At 37.4% G+C, this 19,619-nt stretch overlaps 1 protein-coding gene across 5 annotated transcripts in view; it reads right to left on the reverse strand.

The window, feature by feature from the left end:
- Positions 1-9,176: 9,176 nt before the first annotated feature.
- mettl15 (methyltransferase 15, mitochondrial 12S rRNA N4-cytidine) overlaps positions 9,177-19,619 on the reverse strand; it is a 41,850-nt gene continuing 31,407 nt past the window's right edge. The window contains exons 6-8 of one of the 5 annotated variants that reach the window (XR_013325863.1): positions 18,455-18,679; positions 9,941-10,061; positions 9,177-9,798 (exon numbers count right to left, since the gene is read on the reverse strand). Coding sequence is in view for 4 of the 5 variants with exons in the window: in XM_077713307.1 (XP_077569433.1) it covers positions 18,258-18,679 (422 nt within the window). In the remaining variant the exon portion in view is untranslated. Of the gene's footprint in view, positions 10,062-12,462; positions 18,680-19,619 lie in introns of those variants that run through there. The other 4 variants (XM_077713310.1, XM_077713309.1, XM_077713308.1 and 1 more) reach the window with 4 other exon arrangements.

The following is a 19,619-nucleotide window of genomic DNA, read 5'->3' on the forward strand; positions in this document are numbered from 1 at the left end:
AAGTATATCTCATGTCTACAATATGAATTAATCATTATTAAACAGAATCATCCAAACCTCCATGTAAACATATTCTACTTACTTTTTGCTGTGTTCTTGACAGTGAACATTCTGTCGCTCTTAGAAACTGCAGGCTTCAACTTTTTTTCACGTTTGTTTACTGCTCAACCTTAGGAGAGGTCTGCATGCGTCAAAGTGCTTTTTAAATCGCTGTGTTTGACCATGAAATGAAATATGTCTATCATAAAAGCTATAGAATGTGCGTCTTGATATGGTCGAACGGACCAAAACATATTCATAAGTCTTGTTTTCCAAACCAGATGTCTGAGGTAATACACTGAATGACCTGTGACAGGCAGGCAGAAAATACACGAGAAAGAGAAGTAGTAGAACAAGAAGAGAAAGCAAGATTAGTCGTTTATCTGGTAGACATTGCAGTTGAAAACTTTATATACTTACTATATTTTATGAAATTATTTTTCTATAGTGATTATTAACTTGGGGATTTACTATGGGAACACTTCACCAGTGGCTTCTACATTTTTTTAAGTTAAAGCGCAAATTTGAGACCACTTTTGTTTCACTTAATCGTCACATAAGTCCCGGCCCGGTCGTCCTAAGTGTTTAACACACACAAGGATTTTGATCGTAAATACTGAGAGTTTTTTAACATTTTTACGATTGTCAGATATATTTAGGCCAATGGTTGGGTTCTGGTAAGTGTGCTGTTAAGTCAACAGACGTCTGGGTCAGGCACAGGGAGTAATAAAACGGCTGAGTGGTCGGCATTCCAGATATTTTACATCCGTTGATGAAAATCCAACGCATCAGAGTCTTGCTACTGACCTGGCTTCATAGACATGAGCGCCAAGGTATTATAGTACCTATATAACCCCAGCAGCAAATAGCCATGTCCCATTTTGAATTGCCTGTGGAATCTTTGTTAAAACATACTAATAGCTATTTTCATGAAGTCAGTGACTTAGACCATTGTACGGCGTAAACTGCTCCTGTGTTTACTCCACATCCTGACTAGACCAGTTTATATTTGTCATTTGTGTCCTTAAATAGGCCTAACTACCAATGAGCACACAACTCAAAATTATATTAAAATAAGTTTGAACAAAACAGCACGATGGAACACATTCAACTTAACGCTTTTCAATCTGTTAAACGTATTTATCACCTTCTTTAATACCATGTGGTAGTTTTATTTATTTATTTTTTTCAATCCGGCAGAGGGGATTGGTATGTAAAAATAATTTTGATCCATTAACAAATAATGCAGCGATTTTAGTTTGTGTCTTCAACAACAACAACAACAACAACAACAAGAACAATTGTGCTACCCCCATGTAGCCTAAAAATATTTGGTGTATCAGAGATTACTTAAAAAATAACCTGGCCGGACGTTTGGTCGCCGGACGTTTGGTCCCCGGACGTTTGGTCGCCGGACGTTTGGTCGCCGAACGTTTGGTCGCCGGATGTTTGGTCGCCGGACGTTTGGTCGCCGAACGTTTGGTCGCTGGACGATTGGTCGCCCGGACTTTTGGTCAAAATCTGAACTGAGCGAGCGATAAACAAAGAGAGAGAGAAAGAGAGAGAGTGAGGCAGCATCACTGAGGCATTGTGAGAAGGATTTTGAACAATCTAATAGCATCTTAGTGATGTCATAAGGCAGGGAAATGCCGTAAAATGAGGATGAAAAAAACTTTACACTCCATTTGGTAACATGAAAAAAAAACGTGGTAGGGATGCCATATCCGGGGTCCAGAGTATTTTTGGTATTTTCCGGACTATAATTAGCATTTTCTTTTACTCAGTTGCAACTTATAAATTATTTTTTCTTTTTTTTCTACCATCGACAGCCTGTTATGTTGTTTTTTTTTGTTCTTTTTTAAGGCTATAGTTGTCTATAAAACGGATGGCTATTTAGCCTTTTGTTCTCCATTTTACTATTATTACTTAATTTTTTTCTTGGTTCCTGAGAAAAGAAAAAAGATGGCCAAAATGCAACTTATAGTTTTTCCTCTTCAATGTGTATTCTTTGACTGGTGCGACGTATACTCGGTTGCGACTTGTACTCAAAAATTACGGTCTTTCTTCAGTAAATATCACAGATCAATCAGTTAAATTAATAATAATTAAAATAATTGAGTGAGTGGGTGAATGGATGGCTGAATGGAATAGAAAATAATGTCATTTAATGTTATTATAATCACAGTAAAATGTTTAAAAAATATATAGTCTATTCTACTGTATATAAAACATTAGCAATTATTTTCTGTAATTGAAAGAAAATGTAATCTAAACAGCTACATTTACTGTGTTTAAATGAATCAATGAATGAAGAATGGATGAATATTAATGTCATGTAATCACAATAAAATGAGACCAGTATGGTCTATGCACTGTGTATCAACTACTGCATATAAAACATTACCAATGACTTTCTCAGTTACTTTCTTAATTAGTCTCTGCCCAATTATTGTTTCTCGCTCATTTGTCAAGTTGTTGGAGGTATTTGTTTTCAGCAGTGTGGCAATAAAAAGTCATTCTGTTAATGTGCCCTCCTACTACTCTAGACTATGACTCATATCTAAGCCTCACTGCAGAGAGTTTTATGTGCTGTGAATACTTATCAAGACAATATTTTGAAACGTGTTTCTTTACTTTGGGCTTTAATGAGTAAATCAGTGGCACTGATGCACATGTTTGTGCTTTCATGTACAGTACTGCAAATGAATCTAGAAGAAATTAAATTCAACAACTGTGTGGCTCTGTTTCAAACCATAGCAACAAATATGATTTTAAATGAATGATTTAAAACAATATATACTCAAAAGTATTAATTTAAAAAAAAAAAACAGTACCCTAGTGCCTAACTGGTCATGTTGTTGAAATACACTTATAACACGTGCACATATAATCATTTTGATAATTGTAATTTAACTAAAATTGTCTTTTATTTATTTACATTTTCTTTCTATATTTACAATTAGCTATGGTTATCGAGTGTGTTTCAGACAGAGAGGGGTCAATGTTATCTGACCAACTGGAATAAATTTAGTTTGACGTCATGACTTTATTTTTAGAAAGTAAATATATGGTGTGGAAGTGCCTTTTCATGTTCCAAACAAAACACATGGGCCACATCGATGTGTGCATGTGTGGATACATGTGACAGTGTCTATTGCTTTATCCCATGTTAATGAACTACATAAGATTAAAATACACTTTTTTTTCCTTTTTTTGAAGGAGGGATCTTAAAGATGGTGCCATATAAAATGAAGTAGAAGTAAATTTTAAATAACTACTAAAGGTAAAATGTAAAACAAAGCCATACACCATTTTAGGAAGGTATGGACAAATGATAGGATAACCTTTATACAATGAGATTGTGTTGTTTCATTGTGTAGAAATAAAACAAGCAACCCATTATTATATATAATAAAAGGATATATATTTTATTTTGCTGGTCAGCGCTTGCGCATTTTATATTGTTGTGAAGATGTCGGGACATTGGTACTCTTGTATTGGGCTAAAATGAGATTTTTAAATAAAATGATATACATGAAAAAAGATGTACATTTGTGTTTAAGCATGTATTTTCTAATAATAAAAACAATAATAATATAATATGATTACAGCCATAAGGACCCTTTTGTTTTTATAAATTCTTGCTTCAGATTTACTTTGGCAGTAATTCCTTCTTTCCAGACATCAACAAGACAGACTCCTAACTTGAAACCACGTTTTCAAGGCCTTGGTCTCGTCTCGGTCTCTAATCCCCAAACTCTTGGTCTTGTCTCATTCTCTGACTGAGCAGCAGCATTGATTTGCTATTTTTCAACTTTATTAATGTGATCAAGAGAAAATTCACTGCAGTTACTTCTTGGTCGCTTTTGTTTGATTTTTTTTTCTCCTTAACTCGATGAACAGTGTTAAACCTCAGGAAAACACTGTGTACACTGTTTTGACCAATTGTAGCGTGTTTTAAACTGTCTATTTCTTGACTAATGTCTGCAATATTATAGCTCCTGCTTGTTTCTGCGCTCACTTCTACCATGCGTGTCTTTCTACTTCCACAACTCATCAGCTGCCATTGACTGTATTAGGTGTCCAATCAATTTCAACTTGGAGAGCTAGCAGTGGGTGATCAATGTTGCATTGATGGAGTAGACGTCCATTTATGATTAACCGTGGTTGGCATTGATCATTCAATCCCAATCAAAATGGATTGAACATCTACGTATAGTCGTATACCATCATGAGTTAAAGCACACCCTACTTATTAATTGTCCGGTATTGGGTAGGACTTATAACTAATATATAAAGTCATGCTAACTTTATAGAAAGATCATCTACATACTATCACGATCGGGAAGAAAACGCAAGCTATTACCTGCTGGTGAGAGTAAATTGGTCAGAAGGGTGAAAATTCAACCGATCTGCCAAGAATTCATAATCTGAAAATCAGACATAGGCATTGTCGTCATCATTGACTTGACAAAAAGCCTAGTAGTCATCATACCCTCAGCAGCGTATGACGAAATTGTATAGTGCTTCTCCACAAGTTCGTCTTCCCAGGCCAGACACATTTATGACATTTATTTATGACATATTCATACTTGTTAGCTCTCCGCCTTGAGCGCCATTTTCCGGCGACTACAAGTTGCCTCACCGATGCCAACAAGAATAAGATGGATCACTTACCTCTCAGTCTTTATACTTACCCTCCCTCAGTCATCCTGTGGAAGGTAGATCTGCACCAAACGACCTTCCTGTTACTTCAATTCGACTTGACTTAATTTCACAGTAGGGATATGTGTAGTCGTCACGTCACGTGTTGCTGCAGGTTCAGAGACCTGATGGCTGTTGGGAAGAAGCTGTCCTTGAGCCTGTTTGTCCGTGCTTTGTAGGACCTGTAGCGTCTGCCAGATGGAAGCAACTGGAACAGGCTGTGTCCAGGGTGGTATGGGTCTCCAACAATGGACCCGGCTCTTCTGAGATAACCTAAAGTCATCAGCCCAAAGATTGGGTTTTGGGCGCAGTTGGTGTTCCAACGGGACAATGACCGCCAAACACACATCAAAAGTGGTAATATAATGACTAAATCAGTCTAGAATTAAGGCATTCAAACGGCCTTCCCAAGATCCTGACTTCAATTGAGAACTTGTGTGCAATGATGAAGAAACAAGTCCATGTCAGAAAGCCATCAAATTTAACTGAACTGCACCAATTCTGCCAAGAGGAGTGGTCAAAGATTCAATCAGAAGCTTGCCAGAAGCTTGTGGATGGCTACCAAAAGCGCAAAATTGAATTGAAAATGGCCAACAGACGTGTTACTAAATATTAGCGCTGCTGTATGTATAATTTTGACCCAGCAGATTTGATCACTTTTTTCTGTTCACCCAAATAATAAAGTCATAAAAGCACCAAACTTCATGAATGTTTTTTGTGACTCCTCCCGACCTCTTTGGTGTTCCCTCTCTGGAGTCAAACACATGCAAACCCGCCTGCGAGGCATTTCTTTCAGAACAATATTATTGGAGAAAAAAAAATGTTAATATAACACTTTAAATTTTACCTAAATATGAGTCTGAATGGTTCTCCAGCACCCCCCATATGTGGGATTGTAAGGATAAGCGGTTTTAAAAGAACTTTAACTTAACCTATCATTTCAGTCAGCAGGGGGAGAAAACTCTGCATCCCACTCTTAGTTTCTGAGCTCTAAGTCTTGGTCAGTCATTTTCTCTGCCTCCTAACTTTGCCTCCCCCACTGTAGGCAACACCATGAGTCAGAGAATGGCATATTAAAACCAGTGGCTTGACCATCCTTGTTCAGAGTCTAAGAAATGGTCTCAACTGTGTTTGTAATTAACAGATACTATCCTAGTATTTTAAAGCAAAACACTGTTGTGGAAATAAAACAATTTCTAAATCTATACATGTCTTTTAAGCTACTATCTTGTAGTTAAGATCTTGTTGTTGTTGTTGTTTGTGGAAAAAAAGCATAATATTTCATTATCACATTAGCCATTACAACAAAATCAGATAAAATGTCAAAAAAATGTCAACGAATTTCATTTCAAAGTCTGCGCTAAAGTTGTGTTTGATCATGGTTTGGTAGGGAAAAAATGAGTTTTACCATTCTTTACAGCGTTTTTCCAATAAATCCTGCCAAATGGGTGGCAGCACTGAATTAATTGAGAAAAATGTTGTTGTTGTTGTCATCTTCTCCAAGGAAATGAAATTCTTGCTTCTACAGTTAGCTGTAAACAGGAAAAGAAATTGGACACGGCCCCAATAATTTTGGACAATGGGAAGGTGTTGTGTGTTTCGATCACACTCAATTCGTGCTGCAAACAAACAAACAAACAAAAAACAAACAAACATGAAAGTTGTGTCCCTTCCTGCCTTTTTTTAACAAACAGACCGGATGGTGATAAATATTGGAATGACACACTTTGGGGGCAGTGCCAGTGTAGTAGTGTCTGTGTTTGGATTTGTGAGAGCATCAGCAGTAATGCTGAAACAAAGCTCATGACCAGATCTTGACCGTAATAAAAACATGTTTGTTTTAAGAGTATACCAAAGTGCCTTGGGAGTGACAAAGGGCAAAGGCCACAACACTTGTGGTGAAGCTTAGGTCAGAGGCTGTCCAAAAGAAAATACAGAGGACATGCTCAGCAAGTTAAGTCATTTAAATGTAACTCTTTGGAGAGCGTGTGATTCAAGCTTATGCGGTTAAGGTTCAGAGAAGTCCAGGAGTTTCTGCCCTAACCTTTCTGAATATCTATTTTTGCATTACAAATTGGACTTGAATTTAGCTAATAAACACACAATGACAAGGGGGGGAAAAAACGGAAATTTTCTGACTGAGTTGACTCCTTTTTCGCTCGCTTTGAACCCTGCACCTTATAGACAGGTGCGCCTAACATATGGATTTTTACGAGCTAAAGAATATTACATCTTTTAATGTAAATATTCTATAATATATACACAAAACCTATGTCTTATCATGTGGTTCAGATTCATTTTTTCTTATTATTTTACATTTGGTAGGTGCAGCTTGTAGAAGGTGGCCCTTATAGTCTGTTAACTACGCTGACAACATTTTTTGGTGATATTTTTGTTACGTAATGCGACGCGATTGGGGGGAAAGGTGAACCCAGGTGTGGAGACGCCGATGGAAAAGGGGAGGCAGTTACGTAGCATTTGTTGTTTGGTTGAATTAACGGAAAAACTTAACATAACAACTTGGCAACTTAACATAAAACAACTAGGCTTGAAAGCTTACTGATACAAAAATTAAAAAATGCAGCGTGGCGTCAGGAGAACGGCATGACAAACGTAGAAACTCAGGGGAACAAACCAGACGACCCAAAAACCCTTCAACAAAAACCACAATGCTTAAATAACCAGGAAAACCCAATCACCTAATTAGCCACGGCTGATAACAATTATGACATCATGCCAGGAGGGGCAACCAAGCCACTCCTGACAATTTTATTTCATCATCGACCAAGAAGAAAAATCATACATGACCGTTGTCACGAGAGATGTAGGCAAGCAGGCAAGAACCGAGGTGTGGACATAAGTACGGGGAGAGCCACTTTCAAATTGGATTCAGACTTGTTACATGATAACGCCAATGTTAGTCATTGAATCATATGTCCTCTGCAAATTACCACTGAAAATGTCATCACTTTCAACTATGCAGAGGCATACTGTTACAAAAATTGGTTTTACTGCTGAATTTTCATATTTTTGGATTTGTGTGAGTCTCCATTATTTATTTTGGAATATTCTTTGACACGATTATCACTATCATTTAATTAGTGTGTAAACACTCATGATATTGAGACCTTAAATCCAAGGGAGCAGTTTTTGCCAATAAAATAGAACAAATTACTGAAAAGACATTTGTAGTTGGCAGTGGGTCGAAACATCTTTAACTTTGCTCATGTATAATTCTACAAAGGGCTATAATAAATCTTCACACAGATGTGAAAGACTCGTTACTAGTTCAAAAAATGCTTAATTTTTATAGTTAGCGCTGAAGGCTGTCAAAAGTTGTCAATTATATACATGGCCAGATAGCTTTGAAAGAAAGTTCGCTAAATGAATAAAATGGTCAATTAAATTAAACTTCATTTTAGATAAATTAGGTTATGAGAATAAACAATATTTATTGAGATTGAAAGTTCAAGTGGCAAAAACTATGAAAAAAAAGGAACATCTGAGAAGGATTCACATACTTTTTTTTCTCTGCACTCTCAGATACTAAACGAGAACAATATTATTCTCAAGTGTGATACATGGATGAATGATTGCACTCGTTGAATTCCCCTTGTGGAAAGAAAACTATACTCATGCTTTTTATGTCTTTCTTTGCGTTATACTGTAACTATGAATGTATTCCAAATAACCCAGAGCCTATAAATAGAGAACTGGGTAAATGGTATCGCACGCAACAACCCAGACATGTTTTGCATCTAAATTGTCTGAGCTTTTGAAGTAACTTAGAGTGAATATGTGATTTGTCGATTGATTCTTTTCTCCCAGGCTATGAATAAAATGCTTTAATTATTGATGTACTGACGTCAGGTGTCGGCTTTAATGTTATATGTGGTGCTTGCTGACTTCTCTCTCCAGGCAAATTACAGATCCCCCCCCCCCCTCAACTACACCTGATCAACCCCCCCCCCCACACACACACACACAGGAACAATGTGGCTGAGGATGGCAACCGTCGTGAATGTGACTCCAAAAGACTTAAAATGGCTTGAAAATGAGTGTTATTACTGTTGAAAGAAGGGCTTTCCAAAAATAAATGCTGATTCTCTGCTGTATACATACACAGTCTAAAAACACTGTTCCCCCACTAGGGGCTCCTCTGTGCCACACCATCGCAGTACAGTGTTTGCCCTGTGTGGGTAATTGCAGCTTTTAAAAAAATAAATAAATAAATAAATAAATAAATAAATAAATAAATAAATAAATATATATATCTATATATATATATATATATATATATATATATATATATATATATATATATATATATATATATATATATATATATATATATATATATATATATATATATATATATATATATATATATATATATATATATATATATATTCTATTGCTGAAATAATATTTAAAATGCATGCTAGATTCTAACTTTAATAACTATAACCCAACAACTAACAACCAACGAGGTACATATTTTGAAAAACTGCACATTTGTATAAACCCCAGAAGGAACATGTACTTATTTTGGAGTGACGCTTGTATTCTGAATGCAAAATAGATGTTACCTTCAGTAAGTATTGTTGTTTATTACATTCATGAAATAAATGCTGTTGTGGGGTAGCAGAAATGATTTTGGATCGTTTTGTTGTTGTTGGGATATATTACATGAGGATACTTTGTGACTTTGAAAATATTCTAAGCATGATTTTTCCAGTAAAGAGTGAATCATCGCAGCTCAGCTCCTCCATCTCTTGGTGTGTATGTTGCATTAATGAGCTCATGCACAGCAAAAACTGAGACAGGTCAGATACAAAATATTTTGCTCATTCAAAAGGGAGATGTTTTGGTCTTGATTATTTTGTTTTGTGATTTACTTTCTTTCCAAGGTCATCAAAGTGAAAGGCTTTATTCTTCATAGCTAAACAATATCAACTAAAAGCAAGCCCACCCTAAAGAGTGGGGAGAGAGAGAGAAAGACGCACATACATGCTTTGCGAGGATTGGCGTATGCCACAGACGTGAAGAGATCCTCTTGAGGAGGTGGAGGGATGGAGCGAGGCGGAGGCACATTGAAGCAGATGCAGAGAAATGTGAGAGGGTGTCAGTGAGACTGGTGATGACGCGTTCGTAGCTGCGGAGAGCTGGCGAGGCCGCGGCCCTGGCTCTGACTCACCTCATCCCCACGGGGCCTCCTGCTTGACGTCACTCAGAGCTGCACTGTGGCATTTCTTTGCTTCAACTTCTTTGTGAGCCACTCTTCAACATTTCTCACATCTCACTGTCTGTCTGTCCGTCTGCAAATGAATGATTCATCACTCTTAAACAACAACATCACATAACACTCATCGCCTGTCTATTTGCTGACAAATGAAGATATGGACTTTTTTCCCTGAATTTGTTTGCGTTTCGATCAAATTCCTTTGCCCGGCAGCTAAAAAAAAATCAGTTAAATCAAGCAATTCTATACCCACCGTTCTTTTTATTTAAAGCAATGTTGTCAATTGTTACATGAAAATGCATCAAATGCATCAATTTAAGAATACTGCAGTGCTATTTTTTGCCTGTACTATGGCAGTGTATATATGTATTTCCTTATTTGCCCGTAATAATGCTAATTGTTAGTGAGTGACACTTTCCTCTGAGTCCTGTGAGTAGATCAGAACTCATTACAAGTGAAACCTACACAAGTAGACGAAAGAAACTGAAGGCATATATAACCCAAAGGATGGATGCCGTGTTGTATGGAGCTCCTATGTAAATTGGCTTAAGTGTCATAGATGGGGTGCGGCTCCCTGCATAATGTTCTGCTCAGCTCTCATTTCTTATTATTATTATTATTACAAAGCAGGTACATTCATACCTTGACATACAAATGCCCCCACATATGAGAAATTTGAGATACGAGTAAAATATTTACCTTGAGATATGAGTAAAATATTTACCTTGAGATACGAGTAAAATGTTTACCTTGAGATACGAGTAAAATGTTTACCTTGAGATACGAGTGAAATATTTACCTTGAGATACGAAAAAAATGTTTACCTTGAGATACGAGTGAAATATTTACCTTGAGATACGAGTGAAATATTTACCTTAAGATACAAGTAAAATATTTACCTTGAGATATGAGTAAAATATTTACCTTGAGATACGGGTAAAATGTTTACCTTGGATCGAAACCCTGAATCGGTGGCCAGCCGGAAAACCATTCACACTCACACTCATACCTAGGGGCAATTTAGAGTGTCCAACCTGCCTATCATGCATGTTTTTGGAATGTGCGAGGAAACCGGAATACCCAAAGAAAACCTACGCAGGCCCGGGGCGAACATGCAAAGTCTACTCAGGAGAACCGACCTGGATTTGAACCCAGGAGCCAACAACTGTAAGGTCGACACGCTAGCCACTCAGCCCTGGGGCTGCCCGGGGGCGTACATAGTTTTTCCTAAAATGTAACTTCGTGAGTAATATAATGTGCTGTAGGGAATAACATGTAACTCATTCATTCATTAATCTACCGGGCATTCTCGTATTGGTCGCGGTGGTCGCCAGAGCCTATTCCAGCTGATTACAGGCGAAAGGCACCTACACCCTAGACTGGTCGCCAGAGCCTATTCCAGCTGATTTCAAGAGAAAGGCACACTACACCCTAGACTGGTCGCCAGTCCACCGTGGGGCAAACAGAGAGACAAATGACTATTTGCACTCACAATCGTACCGCCACGAGCGGAATTGAGACCGCGGCAAAGTCAGGCGTCTGAACCACTAAGCCAGGGGTAGGGACCTATGGCTCGGGAGCCACATGTGGCTCTTTAGATGGGTGACTCTGTCTCTTTGCTAACCTGTGAACTAAAATATGGAAATTGGTGGTGACAGAATTGAGATATTACATCTAGAACTGCTTTAATCTTCATTTATTTTTTGCTGTAGACTCTTCTGGGACGCATACTCTCATTGGTTGGCAACAGTATAAGATATAAGATATATCTTTTAATAAAATATTCATTTTTTTTCCTTTTTAAAAGTGGGAGAATTACTAAAAAAATTTTGAAATGGGACTCGTTTACATGTATGTATTTTGACTTTTAAATTCATAGTATGGCTCACAAGAAATAACATTGGAAAATATTAATTGTCTGTGGCTCTCTTCGTCAAAAAGCTTTCCGACCCCTGCACTACACCATCATGTTGCAAAAAGATAGCATTTTCAATGTGAAGTCGGGCTTTCGATATCGAGCTGAAATTAGTTTAATAACTCTTTCAAAAGGAGAGTAGTTGACACATAAATGGGATGGCTTTTTGAGTAATCTGTGACAACAGTAAAGCCCAAAGTGGACCCACGTTGCTATCAAACCTGGATCCAGACAGGGCCCCTTTCTATCATTTGGGAATTTTAAATCCTATAGTTGTAGTTTTTTTGCGTTGTCAGTGAACAATTTCTTGCATTCATAGAGCAACATGTGTGGTCTTTATGTAAATCCATCAATGCAGTTTATATGCACAAGTCTACCTTTGAGATCAAATGTTAGTTTTTGGCTATGAAATACAAACCCATTTGTACAAATTCAGGAATTTGTGTATATCTGCAGAGAAGAAAGTACGACCATTTTTTGGTAGCAGACAACAAATAAATGAATTGAAATGAAGGAATGTGAGCGTGAAGGATGCGATATGGTGGCTGGCCAGACAACAGTGTACAATATAAAGATTTAATATGTATACAGTCTTCTTCGAACATTACCAACAGTTGCTTGGCAACCACTTTTGTGCTTTCTTGTTCTAATCAGAGTCCTTGACAATGGTGGTTTTTCAAGAAAGCAAAAACTTTGAAAAAAATGAACAGATGAAATGTGTTATATAAGCATAAATAGATTAAAGTGATGAATGCTCATGTATGTGAATTTAACCAAAAAATTTCAACTGAGTTCTTACAATAATAGGAAGTGTCACAACATCTGATGAAATAAATACAGGTGTACCTCTACTTACAAAATTAAAGCATCCGCGAAAATTTCAAAATAAAATAACAAAGAAGGAAATGCATTTACGTTTTGGGGGATTTCATAACTTGGATATTGTTTTGTATCTCGATGTAAAAGCTTTCATAACTTGAACATTTTGTAGCTAGAAGCATTCGTAAGCAGAGGTATGTCTGTAAAATACAAGGCAAATTCTGTAACTTGTTTTGATCCGTTAACCAATTTGAGCCAAACTGGTGTCTTCCTTTTAGGGGACTGAGTCTATAGTTTTAACTGCAGGGCGACGGCAAACTCTGACCTGTTTCATGTCACTCTGGTGAATGATGTGTGTACAGAAGCAAAAAGGACAACTGCTGTGAATATTACAGGTTGGCACACAAACAGACCATTTTCTCTACAGTCGACTAATGGCTGTGAGTAAGGAGGGGGTTGATAGTAGGGTTTAGTTATTTACTCTACGTCTACTTGAAAGGTGGCGGTGATATTATTGTTCTGCTACTATCCAATATATCGCCTCATTGATGTTGAATACAAATTGGATGGTTTTACCAATTGCACTGCTGCAATCTGATTTTTTTTTAGGTTTGTACTTATTTGTCTTTTCCAAAGGCATTTTGATTTGATTGTTATATTTTCTTTGTCATCCAGGAAAATTGGAAAGCCATCTTTATGTCTGAACATCTTGCTTGTAATGGGAAACGCATGACATGTACAGTCTTTCCTGTGAAAATATGTTTCATAAATTAATAATGTTTTCTAATTTTGGAAATATGAACCTTTATTTTGTTATCTGTACTCACTGATTAGTGAACTCAGTATTTTTTTTTTTTTATTTATGTTGTGTAAATGTAATTTGAATAGAGGCTGAATCAAGTATTTCTTTTCCATGTGTATTAATGATGTGTTTTTTTTCTCTGGGTACCTTCTGACATTTTGTTAATCATCTCTTCAAAATTACTTCCTAATATAATGTGATTCTGAGAAAGGTGTGGGTGGAGGCCAGGCTCGTGGATCTCTACATTCATGTGGTTCCCCTGAGACTCCGCCCTCACAAACGTGGCCGAATGAGCAATAGAATATACCCGAACGATTTCTTCGAATCCCGGATGAAACCTTACTTCACTTATTTTCCTCATTTAGTGGTGCCAAATTTCTATGCTCACTTGGAGAAATTTACGGTCTAACCTGGATGTAGAGTTTTATGGCAATTTTTGCCAGTATTTGTTTGGCAAGTAGAAAGAAAAACAGTGAGACTGCAATTAAAACATACTACGAAATACAAAGAGTATGTGGCCTTTATATACTATAGCAACCAAATTTCAACATGATTGATTCCGAAATGATGGAAGAGTAGAACTTAAAAGTTAAAATTTCCAAGAACAACAGAAAGATCAACAACTACTTGTACACTGACAGTCCTTCAACATATAAAAGTGTGCTATAAATGTGACTAAAAATTAATATTTTAGATTATTTTTTCTCTTATAACCTTGTATGCTATTTTACTAGGTTTATACAACAACTTGCATTAAAAATACCCCGAAAATTATATTTCTAACTAATTTAGATGGTCTATTGCAGTGTTTCCCAACCACTGTGCCGCGGCACACTGGTGTGCCGTGAGCAATGGTCAGTTGTGCCGTGGGAAATTGCAAGAAGTCATACAATGTGATATTCAGAGAGAAAAATTCATATGAATATAAGGAGATTAAAATGGAACAAGGTTCAAATCAAAATATGATGGACGTTAAATTGTAGATTATACTATTATTTGATTCAAGTTGTGAAACAGAAATTTTGTTGCTTATTTTTCTCTAAGTCGAAATGGAAGTTGTCTGGTTTCTAGCGCATCAACTTTTGCCGACGTAAAGTCTGTGTTAACACATTTTTTTTTTGCAGAATATTAGGAGATTTAAGTAATATTTAGAGAAAAATCATAAAATGATGCGATCAATAACTTGACTTGGTTATTTGCATCAATCAAACCGGAAGTTGTTCAGGGTCCACAGGCCAAATTTCCGTGACATTAGGTCATTGTGAAAAATTAGAATTTGGAATAATTTTGGATGCGATTTCTGCTGATAAAACTTCGATGAGAATAACTATTATAAATATAGGCGACAAAGATTTTCAGATGGTGGTGTCCCTTGAGATTTTTTTCAATGCAAAAAGTGTGCCACGGCTCAAAAAAGGTTGGGATACACTGGTCTATTGGGTCTCTTCTGTAGACGTGCGGTTTTGTTTTAATATGTGGCTGAATAGACCTATACCCCGAGTATAAGGTGGGTGTTTTGGTGGGAAGCTGGGGGACGTCCTGGGCAATGCAGATAGTGAAATCACAAAAACGCAATTCACTTCAATGTCAACAGGGTTACTGTTATGGTTGGTCTCTTTTGAGAGAATTATTTTGGTTTTTGAGCCATGTCTTGTGGTTTTTCCCTCTGTTTGGGTTGTCCCTGTGATTTCCCATTGATTTCACCTGTTCTTGTCTGCCCTCTTGTTCCATGTTGTCTCGTCAACCTGTCTTGTCTATTCAAACCCTTACTCATTGTCGCATCTCTGGTGTTCTGCTTATCATGCATGTTTGTCACCTTCTAGGCCCTGGGTTCAAAATCCAGGTTTAGACCTTTCTGTGTGGAGTTTACATGTTCACCCGGGCCTTCGTGGGTTTTCTCCGGGCACTCTGGTTTCTTACCACATTCTAAAGACATGCATGGTAGGCTGATTGGATACTCTAAATTACCCCCAGGCATGAGTGTGAGGGCGAATGGTTGTTTGTATCCTTGTGTCCTGCGATTGGCTGGGCACCAATTCAGGGTGTTCCCTACCTCTGGTCCGATGACAGCTGGGATAGGCTCCAGCACCCCCGCGACCCTAATGATGATAAGGCGATTGAGAAAATGAGATGAGATGAGATTTTTTGACAAACTCCAGATGGCCATTTTCTCCAATTTTATGCTCAGTGCTCCAGATATTAGTGAGCGTGAAGAATAAACAAAGTGAGCACATATTAATTTGATAAAGCATGGTGTGACATAACACCGTGACCAATTTTAAAGCCCATTGTTTACAGAAAACACTCGAACTGGACGCACACTTCCATAACTCAACTTATGCATTCAACAGTTTAACATATTGGGAAATGACTTAAGAGCCCCTTAAAATGCATATCGCCTCCTACCAAGCATGCAAACCAGTGTTGTGTATCATCAGCCTTAAAACTTCCTTGGAAGAGAGTTGCCAATACGTCAGGTCAATTATAACATCTAATAAAGATAAATGGAACATATTGTTGCCATTTAATGTGCGGGCATTTTCAGCATAGAACATCATAAAAAGTGAATGCCATGTTTCAATTCCCCATAATAAAAGTCACCCATTGTATCTACACTGTTTGGCACTTATCAAACAAGGTGGTTTTCTTTCTTGTTGGATGCTCTTTCAGAAAGACCTCTATTATAAACAATGATTATGACAGCTTTGATGAAATTGAATGGAAGAGAATTGAGAAAAGAAGTGGTGTTAATAGAAAGAGCCTTTCTGTGTCAGTCTGTTCTCCATTAGAGTGAATCTCGTACTGTACATTCTTCAAGTTGTCAAGAAGAAGCCAGAGTCTCGTCTCTTCTCGTTCCTCCCACGGTAAGGTAATGATCACACTGCCTGACTCACTTCTCTTTGTCAAAAATAGTGAAATGTCAAAAATCTGCAGTGAGATGTAATTAATATTTCTTTTTTTTTTTGAAAAAACAGATGTATTGTTTCAAATCAGTATCTTACAGAGCATATTTCTTGTTTTCCCATGACTTATTGAAAGTATTAGTTCACCTTGTACAATTTCCCCAAAAGTTATTTTAGTCAGGCAATATTGTGCATAACTCGCCTTTGGCTTGGTGTAGATAGGCTCCACTTTGCTAGATACCCTAACTAAGACAGGCACTGTATAAAAATGGATGGATGAATATTTATTAGTGTTTGCCCATGCAAAGAGAGTTCCTATCAATTGAGTGCAATAGTGTTCCAGTTGCTGGAATCTAACTTATGCTATTTTTTTCTGTAAGATATAAATCCGAAGTCAGAACATCCTTAAAAAATGTGAAAGTTGAAAAATGACAGGCGAGGCGGCCCGGTGTTGGAGTGGTTAACACATTGCACTCAGTTATAAGAACGAGGGTTCAATTGCAGATGGGTTCTGGCTTTTCAGTGGGAATTTTGCAAACTCTCCCCATACTCGCGTGGGTTTTCTCCAGGTACTCCGGTTTTCTCCCACATTTAAGAAACACAACAGGTCGACTGTTGAACACTAAATTGCCTCTAGGTATGAGGTAGAGCAAAAATGGTTGTCTGCCTCCTTGTGACTGGCTGGCCACCAATTCGAGGTGTCAGTAGTTGGCAGGGATAGGCTCCAGCACCCACTGTGAACCTTAAGCTGTACACAGTGTTCCCTCGCTACTTCGCGGTTCAGCCACCGCGGACTCAGAGCTTCGCTGATTTTTTGGGGGGAAAAAAATACAAAGATTTCATTGAGACAACATATTTTACAGGTTTTTTTTTGTTATAACATGAATTTCACTCTCTCTACCCGTATTCTATATGGTGTACTGTATACATGACCAAAAGCCAAGAGGAGCTAGAAGCTTTCCTGTTCCTGGTTCTGAACTATGAGACAACACCAAAATGTACATCAGAAAACCTCTCCCTTTTATTTGTTGTTGTTGTTGTTGTTTTGTTTTCAAAAAGTATCCAAAACTAATTTTTAACACAGCGCAAAAAGTGGTTGAAATTCTACAGTTTTATTTATTTACTGCATTAGTTAACCCCAGTCTTACTTTTGCTAAATGTTTTCATTCATTCATCTTCCATACCCTGCTTTATCGTAAGGGTTTCAAATGTTTGTTTGATTAAATTAAATGAAATTTGCATTGCATTGGTAAGATCTGGGGAATAATACCCATATATTGTGATCTGTAGTGGCACAATATGATCGTTCAGTTTGCAATATATTGCGTATATGTATCTCTTTTTGTGAAATATTTCATCATTTACATTTATTTTATTTGTCAATTTCATATAGGCTGGTTGAAGACCCGAAATTACTCCCATGTATGTGTGAGCGTGAATGGCTGTCCGTCCCCTGCATTTGGCTTTCCACCAATTAATGGTGTCCACCCACCTTGCGCCCGAAGTCAGTTGGGCTAGTTTCCAGCACCCCGAGCGACCTTTGCGCGGATAAGCGGTAGGGAAAATGAATGAATGAATGCATTTTTTTCATGGATCCCATATTACTTTTTGACATTACAGGGCAAGATTACAGGAATGTGTAATACACGGTTTAAGCGAACTGCATCTATAGGAAATGAACACGGAACGTGTCATTAAATTAAATTACAAACATCAAAATCTCTATTTTTTATTAAATATTTTTACACGTCAAATATGTAGCTAAGCTATATATGGCCTATAGTTAGCTAGCTGCAATACCTGAAATACAACGGTTAATTAAAAAAAAAAAAATTAACATCTGAGGGCTACCCTGAGTTTGGCAGAACGACCTCGAGCATTCTCATTCACTTCATCTCTTTCTGGGGTGATTACCTTTTTCGATAAAAGATGCCAAAGAGCATTTCCATTTTTTTTCATCTTTGCCAAATTTCCAGTCCTTTGTTTCAACTGGTCAAAGTGGGAGTGTTCAAAATTGGATAAATCATCACCTTGTAGGAAGCGCTTCACAAGTCTGTCTTCTAGTGAGTGAAATGTGATGACGCAAAAACGTCCTCCAGATCTCAGTACTCTCTGTGCTGCTTGCAGGCCTGCGTGAAGTTCGTTCAACTCATCATTTACAAGGATGCGCAAAGCCTGAAAGGTCTTTGTAGCCACATGCGCAGGTCGGTGGAGTCTGTCCTTACGAGAATAGACAGCAGCTTTGGGAAAAGATCCTAGAGACAAACAAAAATCAAAATAGAGACAATACACGTTAACCGCTCTACATAGATATTTAGTATTTTGTTCTAATTTTAAATGTCACTAACAGCCATCTCTATTTTTAATGCTGCTCCAAGTTCTCTGCCTAAAATACTTTGTGTTGTGTTGGTTATGTCTTAGTCATGCTCGATTTCTCTAGAACAGGATACCAAGGCATTGAGTGGGAATATCAGAGAAAAAAGAAAAACAAGCCACCTCAGCCTGCGCCTCTTAACATGACAAAGATAAATTGTGACAGACTATATTCCCTCGACACCATCATTAACTGGTGAAAAACATGTTGATTTTTTTTCAGAATACTATAAAAAAACACTTGCTTTGTGCTTTGGTTTGATGAAAATAAGAGTACTACTATTGGGACACATGCTGACCCTCCAATATAGACAACATATAAGAAAGGCCATCTAAGAGTAGTTAGTGCATGTGATCCATTGAAGAAACTCATGGAGGTGACAACTTCGGTTCAATAAATCCTTAGCAAATGGTACTTATACAGTGATAATGTGTTGTTTATGTCATTAATGCATCATGAGTCAGCAAGTGAAGGCACCAAAAATTAGATTATCACATATGTACGTTCAGGCCACTGTATGTAGGAAAGGGGGAGGGGCAGCAGGTCCATTCGGGCCATCAGAGCCTCAATGCAGAGCAGATGGATGACGTTGACTGGCCTATGTGTCACTCAAATACTTAAATCAAAGGAGCCAAATGTTTCTAATTCATGAACGCCATGTTCATATTTCAAATGTTTTAGGCTCTGATTCAGCTGTCACCATTCACAACAGCCATTTTTGAATGTGCTCAGGGGCTCGACAATGCAATCTTTTTCTAAAATGCATTCTGAGGGGATAAACTGAAAGGTCAGTCATAAGTATTTTGATAAAAATGCCAGTG

This window comes from Stigmatopora nigra, chromosome 3 (assembly GCF_051989575.1).
Source record: "Stigmatopora nigra isolate UIUO_SnigA chromosome 3, RoL_Snig_1.1, whole genome shotgun sequence".
Taxonomy (NCBI): domain Eukaryota; kingdom Metazoa; phylum Chordata; class Actinopteri; order Syngnathiformes; family Syngnathidae; genus Stigmatopora; species Stigmatopora nigra.